The 13,219-nt window shown below is 32.1% G+C and overlaps 1 protein-coding gene across 1 annotated transcript; it reads right to left on the bottom strand.

Annotated features, from left to right (window-relative positions):
- Positions 1-1,318: 1,318 nt before the first annotated feature.
- LOC133204016 (vacuolar protein sorting-associated protein 4A-like) lies at positions 1,319-5,595 on the bottom strand. Its single transcript, XM_061339801.1, has 8 exons — positions 5,485-5,595; positions 5,322-5,359; positions 5,092-5,192; positions 4,545-4,766; positions 4,167-4,298; positions 3,446-3,533; positions 3,149-3,286; positions 1,319-1,782 (listed from the first exon to the last, which is right to left on the bottom strand). The coding sequence occupies exons 1-8, from the start codon at positions 5,591-5,593 to the stop codon at positions 1,687-1,689; spliced, it is 924 nt and encodes a 307-aa protein (XP_061195785.1). The 5' UTR covers positions 5,594-5,595; the 3' UTR covers positions 1,319-1,686.
- Positions 5,596-13,219: the final 7,624 nt, after the last annotated feature.

Here is a 13,219-nt window from a genome sequence, read left to right as displayed (position 1 = left end):
GTTATAGTTCCGTTTGACTGTGTTTGAGTGACAATGGAATTTTACGATTTACTTTCCCTTTGGTCTTTTATTTACAACATAAGTCTCTGATGAGATTGTAGCTCTACTGATCTGAATGTATAACGAAGGAAAAGTAGCACTTGGATTTGAAACTTTACAACATGCAGCAATAAATAGAATTATGTATCTTAATGTAGTCTGTGTGCCAAGTTATATTAAAATCAAACAAAAACTGCAGGAGGAGTAGTATTTTGAAGTATTTCACAGAAATTTGTACTTTAAGTAACTATGACAACACCATTCACTGAAATCAAAAACCTATACACACTTTCATGTCTCGCAGTGTAGTCTAATCAAATACTAATTTTAATAAATTATGTATCTTAGTGTAGTCTACTTGTATGCCAAAATATATTAAAATCAGACCAAAACTGCAGGAGGAGTAGTGTTTTGAAGTATTTCACAGAAATTTGTACTTTAAGTAACCATGACAACACCATTCACTGAAATCAAAACCTATACACACTTTTATGTCTCGCAGTGTAGTCTAATCAAATACTAATTTTAATAAATTATGTATCTTAGTGTAGTCTACTTGTGTGCCAAGTTATATTGAAATCAGACCAAAACTGTATGAGGAGTAGTGATTTAAAGAAATTTCACAGAAATTTCTATTTTAAGTAACCATCGAAATCAAAAACCGAGGCACTGAATTATGTATCTTAGTATAGTCTACTTTTGTGTCAAGTTATGCTGAAATCAGACCAAAACTGTATCAAGAGTAGGGTTTTGAAAAAAAAATGTTTCCAGACAGACGGACGGACGGACAGACAGACAGCTAGACGGACGGACGACGGACACCTTACTATTGCATAAGCTCCTCTGGTCTCTGACCAGTAGAGCTAAGAATGAACATGCATGAGATATGGCGTTACAGATCCCGTAATGTAAATAAAGTGCAATTTACAGACCAACAAATTCACAACAAGCGAGTTTACTGGTTAAGGGTTAGGAGGTGGATATTAAAAATACAGAGGTTGGTTAAAGAATATGTCTATAATTAGGGGATGAAAGGTCGTTGATTGACCTATGCTGGAAAGTGGCGAAATACATTTCCAAACAGCGCAGAAAATTTTGCGCCGTAAATTGCACTTTATTTACATTACGGGATCTGTAGCGTTAAGGTCAAAGACTAAAATATAAAACCATAACGCTACAGTTCTGCAGCTACATCCTTTGAGGCCATTCACCGGCAATTGGTGACGTCTCATATCAGTGAAAAAGGGGAACGTATAACAACAATGAAGCAATCAAGCAATCAATTTAATAAAATTTGAGATTCACAAATGAGTTAAAGACCATATATCTTTCTTCTATTCTGAAAAATGTTTCAAAAGTCTTCGTGTTATCATGCCAAGTACATTTCTTGAAAGTTAGCTAGGTTGTCAATATACACCGACTAACAGAGTTTCTATAGATCTCATTGAAATGCTCAAATTTTACGAAATAAATACCACTTTATTCGATTATTCATTGGTATTTCCCGTATATATTGTTATTTGTGTTTCTCTCATATGAATATCAATATCTTGTTCTTGCCAAACTTCTGGTCTTCTTTATTCAAACTAGACCGTGCAAATATAAGGAGAATTGAGCATGTTGATGGTACACGTACATGTACATGGTTTAATTCCCATAATCCTTTGTAAATTTGGCAATTGCACCGTGGTATTCGTCATCAGAAGATGGATGTGTGGTTGATAAACTTTTAAGTAGGTCATCCTTAAATTAAACAAAAATTCTAAATTAAATAGGTTTTACTTATAGTCAGAAATTCAAGATTAATTCCACACATACTTTCCGAGGGATGCAGGAGACTTAACCATCTATTTTTAGAAGGTTTTAGTGCTTTCAATAGTTTTTGAATACTTGATTTATACGCAATCAAAATGATATCTTTCCATTTAGATGTATGGAGCCCTTTCCCGGTATTTCGCCTAACATGTATTACTATACATAGATTTATTTGCCGCATTGAATATGTACATGTATTGAACTAATATTAGGAACCCAATTTTATATGCTACGATTCGGATAAATTCAGGAGAAACACTTATTAAACTGTAAACGAGATATTTCTCTTTTACTTTACAACCTGCATCTTTGAATGATTACACATATCACTATGATAAAATAATTTTTTTTTTCATATTAACTATTTTTTGATTTCTTTGAGATTTTGCAGAATTATGTATCAAGATTTTTCCTTGATTGAAATTATTGTTTTTAAGAGAGGTCTTGATTCCATGTTATTTTAAATCCACATTACCTTAAATTCAATTGTATATGAGGTAAGAAGACGGGTTTGAACAATGATGCATAGATCTCTATGATTATTTCTTATGTGTATATTATGTGGAAAATATGACGATTTAAAATTAAGTACCTAAATTTGAAAAAAAAAAAAAAAATACATATATACTACGCTTAAAAACAATCATTATTACCAAAAAAATACCTGGAATTTAGGGGGATTGAACTGGAGATCCCAAACGCAAAAATAGTTCAGCTTTCACCACTAAGCCATGCCCTCCATTAAGAAATGGGGTTTCTGTTTTGTATAATTATATAGCCCCGAGTTAGAGTCTTTCGGAAAATAGGATAACTGGTCTATAATCATTTGTTTATTTGATACAAAGAGAAAATTAAACCAAAAGGATTTTAATAAAACAGTATACTAAGTAATCAAAAAAGAAACAAAAACATAACCAATTCAAATTTTTTTCTGGTTTAAGTTGGTTCATATACACAAATCTGGTACAGTATTTTTTTTTCAATGATCACTCAATAGTTCTCCATATATCCTATGCAAAATATGTAAATTTTATTGATCAATTTCTAGATAATTATTACTATTTTCTTACCAGGTACTCTTGTTCATAGCTAGATTAACTAAATATCATATAATAGATTTTATGGATGTTTGTAAATGCGCTATATTGTAGGCCATGTCGTATACTAGGTGCATTTTACCTCTTCTTTGGAACTCGTTACCTGGCATGTTTTAAGAATTTTTAAAGATAGTATAACTGACCCCAGATTTTTTACCTTACACACAAATGGTACTTAAAGTAAAGTCACAGCTCACCATTTTTAGTTTTGGCAGAGAGATCTGGTCTTCCTTTAAGTCTGACCACGTCATTGCTATAGCTCCTGGAGTTTCTGAGGAACAAGGGGCCCATTTCTCCTCCGTTACCTGTCGATCATTTGCTGTTGTTTCCTGAACCTTTGATAAGAAATAGCTTCCATCAGTTGCTCTTTATTTCAGTATACTGTAACAGTCTGACAAATGAAGATGCCATAACTATAAGTATTTCCTATTCTAACTAAGCAGATAAAGATTCGTTTGTAAATGAGACTGCACTATAGAAAAAAAAAATCTTACTCTCACATAATGCGTAGCTCTTTGAATCAATCGCACCGGCTGCAGTAAAGCATCTCGGACAAGAACTACAATATCAGCACCGGTGAATCTGATAAAAAATATATTTTAATGTCATTTGATTTATAATCAGGAACAAGAAGATTAAAACCAATGAATGAGAACTAGTAATACTCTCGAGAAAAGGTTATAATTTTAGCCAACAATTTCAACTTGATATTAAGTTTCACCAAGAGAAAAAGTATCAAAAGAAAAGCATGGTAAATAAATAATAAATAAAAAGAAGACTGCAATTGTTAGGATGAGAGGTATGTATCAGCATATCTATTTATACACATGATCAACAACAGCTTCAAAATCCCATTAATAAATATATTTTAAACTAAAAGGATATAACGAATTACGCTTATAACGAAGCAAACTCGTCCGTCCTTATAAGCGTGTTTTACTGTAACTCATTTGATTTGTTGTCATGAAAAAGGACTTGATTATCTGTTCAAATTGTAATTTAATTATATATAAATATTTTTAAACTTATTTAATATCAAGCAATATGGTAGTAGGTCAATTTAAGAAATTCTATCCATCAGAATGAGTCAGATCTCACCTTTTGGTCAATGACAGTCAGGAGAGAGAGAGAGAAAGAGAGAGAGAGAGAGTCGACCAAGTCACTTTATCCAGATTAAAAGCTTGATCGCATGTGTTATTTTTCTCCAACCCTTACCCGTGTGTCCGTTTAACTATTTCCAGGAGTTCTTTGTCAGAAAGATCAATGTCGATACCCTTTAATTGATGTTTTAATATATCAAATCTTTCCTTGTCAGCTGGTAAGGGGATTTCAATACGAACAGGAAAACTGTATAAAAGAAAAAAAGAGATTCATTTTTTTTTCTTTCTATATTTTCCTCATCTAAAATTTCGGAGTTAGTTTGACCATAGGGTTTTCTTTTGCCTCAATATTGTCCATATCAAATGTGCATGACACAAACTCTCTCTCTCTCTCTCTCTCTCTCTCTCTCTCTCTCTCTCTCTCTCTCTCTCTCTCTGCAGTCAGAAATAAATAACATTTCAGTTATACATTTCAATTTCATGGAATTAATACCAGTTCAAAACAGTGGGATCTAATTTCCAGGGTTTATTTGTCATTCCGACAATAAGCACACCCTCTGTGCTATTGTTTGGAGATCCTTGCAGCTGAAGTAGAAATTCGGATGCAATCTTTTTCCCTTCGTCTGTTTCTGTAACACTAATTACCTCAACATCATCCAGGAAAATTAATCCTGGTTTTCTGAGCCTTGCTTGCAAAAAAAGATTTCGTAGGACTCTGAAAATAAAAGAAACACCAAAATTAATAATCTAAGCTTACAACATCATTTAAGGAATTTCAAAAATTGACCAAAAATAAATAAATAAATAAATAAATAAATAGATAAATAAATAAATAAATAAATAAATAAATAAATAAATAAATAAATAAATAAATAAATAAATAAATAAATAAAAACCTGACTTGAAGACTAGAAAATTTAAATTCAGATTGGGTTTTTTTTTTCGTAAGTCAGATTTGAATATTTTTTTCCTTATTTCAATCCTTGATCTGGGACAGAATTGATGCCAGCATTGTGAATTTAGATTCGTGCACTTATTACCCATCATTTTTGAGTTCGTAGAAAGAAAGACTGAAGCAGGTCACGTGACTCAGTTCAGTTGTTATAGCGTTAACTAGGTGAGTCTTCCCAGTTCCGGGTTCCTGGAATATTTAAAAATGTAATGAACGTAATAAGTACTAGTATTATTTCAAAGCTATCACCTTTTAAAAAAAAAGAAATTAAACAACACAGTTTAATATATGTAGTGATGTACCCTGTAAAATACTTACCCCGTACAACACGACATGTCCAACATTTTCAGTACCTTCTGCAATGAGTTACAAGTTGTTAAAAATTCGAAAACTAATTTTAAAAGAGAAAATGATGCACTGATAGTACATGTATAATTATACTATTTGTATAATGATGTTTTTGAAATCAAGAGTAATTCACCTTGAATCTTTGGAGATTTTAAAGGGAAAATTATCGATTTCTCAATTCTTTCCTTGACATTTATGGGAATAAATACTTCTTCTATTGAAACGTCTGGTTTCTTCAACATCGTAAAGAACTCTACAAAAATGATGTAATTTAGGAAAGGATAGAATTTTACTTAAATATACATGTACATACAAAATTACAGACATACATGTACACAAACGCATAGAGAGAGAGAGAGAGAGAGAGAGAGAGAGAACGTGCTTGTTTAAACAAACAATCTAATTTTCACAATTAAAATAACAATACTTGCCATCGTCCATTTTGAAAGAATCTTCATTTACCTACAAGCCATAAATACTGCCATGGCAAGGTCCGAAAACTACGTGCAACGAATTGACCTGAATAAGCCAGATGTTTACAACTATAAATAATTGTGAAGCGTATGTAAACAAACACATTTAACACAATCAAGGGGGAAGAGTAGATGTGGCAAATGACTTTTTTTTTTATTATTGTTGATATAATTTTAATTTCAAATGTGTAAGATGCATGTATGCATGAAATTAATGTCAATCAATATCCGTAAAAATTATAACTGTCTATATATGATATCAAGTGATAATTCTTGTGCACGTTTAAATATACAAATGGTTCCAGTCTAGACTACAGTGGCTAATATATTTTTAAATTAACTAGAATAATTAAAATGAGACAGTAATACATTATTACCCACCTTTCTATAAGCTTGTTAAGCACGTATAGAGTTCCGGATACGTTTACATGCTTTACATGTGTACACATCAATCATACAACGGTATCTTCTGGATTTGCACCTGCATATTTTAAAACCATGCCATTGGCTGACATGGGACTTCTAATTCTCTTTTACCATTATATTCTTTGTGCTTATTAATATCAAATATATAGTTACAAAAAATGCGCATAAAATATTTGAAATTATTTGAAGATTTCTGAAAAAGTTATGAGGAAGAAACTTTTCCTCTGGCATTTTATCTCACTAATACAATATCTTGTCAAACAGCAGCAAGACCCCCCCCCTTTTTTTTTTAACTTAACAGTGATAACTCCAGATAAATACGGGAAGGAATCATTGTAAAAGTAAAGGTTTTAAGGTCCCGTGTTGGGTTTCGCCTAAACCTTGATTAAACATATTCAACATTTATACATAGGAGTAAAAAAAAAACAGTCACTGTGATTAATGATCTGTAATATAGAATATATAAAAGACGAAGTTCTTCCTTTCTTTTTAAAGTTATAAATACACGATAAAACATACCCTTTTCCATGTCACATCCTGTATCAGCCAGAGAAATAAATATCAGCCAGAGGGCAGAAGGTCCGAGGGGCTGATATTTCGAGTGCTTATATTGTATGTGATATGGAAACGGTCGGGTAAGTTTTATTGTTTATCATATGCATGAACTTAGTAACAAGTACTTAGTATCAGGTAAAATTGATGCAAAGCCAAAAATAAGCAGTAAAAAAAAATTACTTCCACAATTAAGCGTCCAAAAAGTGCAAGATATTTCAGACTGTCTTAAAAGAAACTATAAGGAAATGCAAGATAAATAGAAATGGTACGTGTATGCTTTCAGTGCATTTGTTAATCAAATTTATTCATCGATATGAAAACAGTCAGTGATAAATGATAAAAATGTATTGTTATATTCAGATCTTCAGATGACAGAATTATAAAGAGGGTGTTACAGAAACTCGCGATTATTCCCTAAATCGAGAAGGACATTTTAAAATACCCACCACCATTTAGAGTTATCTCTAAATATAGATAATGCTACGTAGATGACTTATTTATACGGCGTGTATGTCCAGCTTGTTATAACAAAACATTTGACATTTTACGTTTATTAATTTCATGCATAGCTTTTCCTAACATAGACTGGCGACCTGTTAGTAATTTTTTTTTTTCACATCTAAAAGACTATGGTCACTGTCGCCATATTGCACGAGAAAAGTTTGAACGATAAAAAGCACAATTAATGGCAAGTGCACCTCGCACATCATATTTTGAAAGATGTACTGTAGACAGCGTGCGTTAATATTTTTCAATATATAAAAATGTGTCCAATAATCACGCTGTTGATGCAAATTCCACTGAATCATTCAATTTAGTTGCTTCAAGTCAAATCTGAGCCACTAATTAACGACAGAACAATAATGAAACGAAATGAGTATGAAAAAATTAAACTATTTAAAAATAATAGTACTTTATTTTTTAAGACATCGCCACTAAATAATAGCATTAAATGTATGTCTTATTAGTTTTAGATCACAATATCAAGGAAAACAATTTAATTCTGTATGCATTTAAAATATTACCCATTAACCTTCTGACATTATCTCCTTCTCTCTCTCTCAAGAGAGATGTTACATTGTACTCCCATTATATAAGAAAAAATATTATATACCAGCCATTCCAGAATTCGAACCCATTCTCAGGTAAAAGAATCTTCGCAAACAGTCACGCGCTTTACCACTAGACCAGCTCTGAAAAATCATGTGCTATTTTATGTGCACATTTTACATATCGGAGGGATAATAATTTTTATTCGATTTTTGTGATTTTCAAAAGTATGCCTCTTTGAAACAAAAATCGGAAATGGCAGTTTTGAAGAAAAATCCTGTCTCTTTATGCGGATATTAAATTCATTCTGTTTCAATGAGGCAATTTTTCAGAACAATGGGGATTCCCTATTTGAAAAACAGAAAACTTGACTTATTTTGCTATGTGACTACACTTCATTTAATGAAAAATTAGTAGTTGATATGCAGTTTCTAAATATTGTTCTACATTGTGCTGTATATACCGTTGTATCTGAAAAAAAAATTAAGACCGTTTTCTGTTACTTACATTTTTTTCTCTTAAATTGCTACAACTTTAGGGAAAATAACAAAAGAACTGCAACACCCTCTTTCCACGTGCTGGTACCTTGGATCTTTTTCACGTGATGATGCCGATGATTTCTGTAGAATACACATGCATGTATGCTGCACGGGGCGATAAATGGACAACACAGTTATAAATATATAGAAAATGAAGGAAAAAATACCATTGTGTCATTCGCAGCTGCATCACTTTTGCCACTGTAATATCTAACGATCTGCGTTCATATCTTAGTAAACACTCTCCCATGTTTGCAATTGGGAGTGCCGAGTATTGTAAAATCTTTTTTTTAATAAAGTCATAAATAAATAATGATCTGATGAGAAAATGAAAATAAAATTGAAAAATAAAACCACAATAAAGATTTAGTTTCAGGCAAGTTTTTAAGATATTTAACTCATAATTTTTATCCATGTAATCATTAATGAATTATTTATCCAAACTACTTAAAAAACGACCCATTTTCCCATGTGCTATTTCTAGCACAACCACAAATAAATATCGACCACTTATGAGGTCGAAAAATAAGATACAGTACAAATTTACTTAAGCAAACCAGGACAATAAAATTAATAATGACTAAGTTATTAGATCAAACAATAATTTAAAACTAAAAAAATGTAGACCCCCACCCCCCAACCCACCTCCACTACCACCACCACAACCTAAAAAAAGGTGTATTTTCATAAGTACTGCTTTTTAAAGTATTTATCTTCAAGGTGTGTGATATATAGAGAATAATACATGACACAATCTGTATGATATCCTATATCAACCCAAGACTTCAATATCAGCAAATCAATTCAAATCAATTCAAATCAAAGCAAATCAAATATTAAATTTATGTAGTATTATGCAACTCGAATACTGTAATTTACCTATTTGTACCTTTTTTAACACCCAAAATGTATCATTAAATATTCTGTCGATAAACATCTCCAATAATTCTGTTTTATTAATCTCTTTTATTGTAGTTATCTTTAATTAGTTTTATTGATTTATTAGTTCTATTGTAGGTCATTAATTTGACCACGGTTTGCTCCATCTACCTGATCAATTCATATAATGCTCACTGCGAATGTGAACGGTAGTGAGGGCATGTTCACTCCTCATAAGCACGTGATCCCACTTCTAGTGTATCCACGGGACCGTGTTTTTGTGCTGTTCACAATTCGTATTCTTTACTGAATTAATATGAGATTGATCACTGTTTGCTATCTTCATTTTTTTTTTTTTTTTTTTTTTTTTTTACATTTTACCTTAATGTTGTCTATTACTACTACAAAAGAAGTTGTTTTTCTTCCTCCATTCGATGTCTGGTTTATTAGCCTCACGTAGACTCAAAATTTCACATCTTTGCATTAACAAACAATCTAGGAATAAAGAAATGTATATACAGAAGTGTATATACATTCCAATATTTCTAAAATATCTAACCTAACCAAACACGCACGATAAATGTTGCATCAGGGGATGTTAACCAGAACTGTTTTCAGGTGTTTTTTTAAATTAAAGTTTCCAGATACATGGACAGATTAAGGTATTTAGTACATAGTTCAGGTTCATTCAAAATTCAGATACCACGAATAATGCATGCATCTAAGTTAAAGTGTTTGGAGAAGATCAATTCCAAAGTCGGGTTAAACCCTAGCTTGATAAAATTTGTATAGATGTTGCATGAAGAGACATACATGCACTTTTACTGATTTCTTTTTCATGCTTGCGTGTTGCAGCTGTCCTGCAATTCCTTGAGGATTGAATATTATGAAGTATGTTGAGTAGCTAGTAACGGTAAACCCTTAAATCCTGACCAAACTTACTTCCGATGCTGCACCTGATCTGTATTTCAAAACGAGTGAAAAAGTTAAGGAATCTCCAGTCAGTCCATTACCGATAAACCCTATCATGCCCAAACTAGTATGTATGATTAATATAGTGGTGTAAAGTACTAGATCTACTTCGGGTGCTGCATTTCATCTTCATTTTACGGATGATTAAACACGGTAACGTTATACATTTTAAAAGAAAGTTTATAATTAGGTAACTATCTTCTGATTTTTCCTTTTCTGAATGATTGAACAGTCAGATAAACATTCCTTGAACGGGTCATTTTACAACTAATTGTTAGTGCTGCTCGTATCAAATGTACAACTATGTTGTTTCTAGAGAGGTGCACTACCAGACCAATAATTTTGATGTAATACATTGACCTACATGTACACATAAATAAAGAATGAGTGCACTTTAGAGTGTCATTTGGAACCTTTTCGGTCACCCATTTTAAGCCTTGAATTAGACTATATTGCTAAATTAATCTCTGATTATTGTGCATACATATGCGTATGATATTTATACTTCGAATGTTTTGTTAAACATATTTCTAAAATTCCACATATCGTCATTGAAAAGAACATGTATAAGCTTTAAATTCCGGAAATTTGAACTGGACGACTTTCGAATTTAAGGTACCCGCAAATGGGCGGAGATATTTAAATCGCATGGAAGTGGAATGTAAACAATTATCACAGTGAAAAATTCACTGTTCAAGAAAGAACTTTATTTTGGACTTTACTTTTCAATTTTTAAGTTGTGTCATATTTTATTTCTCACGATATGTTTCGCGAATCTAATTGTTTAATATTGTCCAGTGACACTTTTCGGACTCTTGATCTGTTGTTACAAAGAGACAGAGTGCTATGTCTCAAGAACTGTTAATCTCTAAAAACAACAGTATTAATTATCTGGGTTTTTTTTATGTCCAAACATTAAAGCGTCATTGAGTTTTTTTTAATTAATCCATACCTGTGAATCTTTCACTCATTTTACTAAATGTCAACACCTGTCATTTATTTACTCATTATGTACATTCTTATAAATAGCCATGTATAATTTCAATCATTAGTCTGGAATATACATAGAGCAGTCTCGGCCACGTCCGACTCGTCATGACTCTGAGTCCGGGGCCACTTCGGCCAGATCCGACTCGATCATTTATAATATGTCTGTTTGTTGATTCATGTAAACTGTTGCCATCATTGAGACTCATCTAATAAATACGGAATCCTTCATCATTTGTTTTATCTCTGGGATTGCATATTGGTGGACCTTCGGGAATACGGCACACCTATACTTTGTTTTTACCTCACGGCCACACAGCGCCTCTACCTATACCTCGTACCCACCTACGCCAACATTCCCTCACCCCGTTCGTTCTGCAAACAACGGATGCTGTTCCAGACGAATTCCTAAGTACCGTCCAAATCTACACGGTCACACATTTGCACATTATTTCAAGATTGATTCCACAGTATGAATTTAAATGGAGGAGAGAGAGATTGTGTAGTTTCATGATTCACACAAATAATAAATGATTCATGGCCATACATATTGATCATTTTCATGATTCGTATCCACAAATTTGCTGCCTAGCACCGATTCAGCCCGATCTTGAGTTTTCTTCTATATATGTATTAAAAAATGCCCCCCCCCCCTTTTTTTTTACTTTAACTTTATCATATTTCGTTTTATATGCTGAATGCTTTTCAATTCAAAGAATGAATGTATGTTTTAGGAAAGATTCACATTTACATGACTTCGATCTCACACTACATTTAGTAATTCACTGTACATTTAGTACGTAGTACTTAATACAAACACGTGTAGTGAAACAATTAAAATATACATATGTAGTACTCACGGTGATACATATTTTATTATATGCATGTATAGATAAACAACATTCGGAAATGAAATATAAAATTTTAACTAAAGATTTGAGTTGCTAGGTTAACATGAAAATTCCAAGAAATACAAACTATCTGTAAAGATTATGCACTTCATGTAATGCTATTGATGATGAATTTCTTTTTACAATGTAATTGTAATATACAAGCAAGGAATATACTTATAAAAACCATGCTAGATAATTATTGTTCCTCATTCTATCTTAAATCACCCATACAGAAACTTGAATCTATACTTAGTCCAACACTTGAAGTTATATCGGCTGTTTGCACTTTTATAAAATAATCAATAGAATTAAGAAATAAAAGGTCCACACATTGGTGTAACATATATTGAGTAAATTACTTAAATTGTGCCTATATATTGTTTATAAACATTCATTGTTCTCTGATTTTTTTTATTTTGTATTGTATTGCTTGACCCATATGGTGTATTATGCAATAAAGAAATTATAGATATAAATCAAATTAACATTTTATTGACGGAACAAGTATATCTGATATTAAAAACCATGGTCAAAAAAAATTCTACAACGTTACTATGTCGATAATCACCCGCTTATGTCTTCAATATCTGTTTCATTTCGGCAATCCAAATATTGTCGGGTATGATACGGTCAGAAAAATTGTGTAGATACATGTATAAGATCATTGGCCTTGTCGTGATTTGCTCTTTTTAGGAGCGTTTTTTTTTCTTAATTTTTTTAGAAATCATTTGTGCATAAATAATTGTAGAGAGTGTTACTTTTATCTATTTGTCATGGTGTTCTGCAGGTTTCATGCAATTCGCTCGACCCAGTAAATCAACATTAAGTCATTTTCTGTCTAAATATATTATTTCAAAATAATTTTATGCATTGGCAATTAAATTCAAACAAACAGAAGCACGGAAAGGGGGGGGGGGGGGAGAGGATGTCTTTTACCGCTAGTGTTTAGGGATGTGTCTGTAGATGCCTGCATACCATAATACGGAGGCGACATGAGCTAGCACATGCACAGCTACCTGCTAATCGTGCACCCGATTTGCACTGGCAATACCAGAATTTCCTTCAAAATTCCAAACGAAAAACACAATTTATTG

Source organism: Saccostrea echinata, unplaced genomic scaffold (assembly GCF_033153115.1).
Source record: "Saccostrea echinata isolate AGI-Se365-2 ecotype Australia unplaced genomic scaffold, CSIRO_AGI_Sech_v1 ptg000052l, whole genome shotgun sequence".
Classification (NCBI taxonomy): domain Eukaryota; kingdom Metazoa; phylum Mollusca; class Bivalvia; order Ostreida; family Ostreidae; genus Saccostrea; species Saccostrea echinata.
Note: the sequence above shows the minus strand (reverse complement) of the source record. Positions and strands in the feature narration are given on the sequence as shown.

Excerpts from the sequence above, each read along its gene's own strand:
- LOC133204016 (XM_061339801.1), bottom strand. The coding sequence starts at position 5,593 with ATGTTGAAGAAACCAGACGTTTCAATAGAAGAAGTATTTATTCCCATA. Across the intron at positions 4,767-5,091 it reads TACGAACTCAAAAATGATGG|AGTCCTACGAAATCTTTTTT; the intron begins GTAATAAGTGCA and ends TTTTATTTTCAG. Across the intron at positions 1,783-3,148 it reads CTCTGCCAAAACTAAAAATG|GATGACCTACTTAAAAGTTT; the intron begins GTGAGCTGTGAC and ends GTTTAATTTAAG.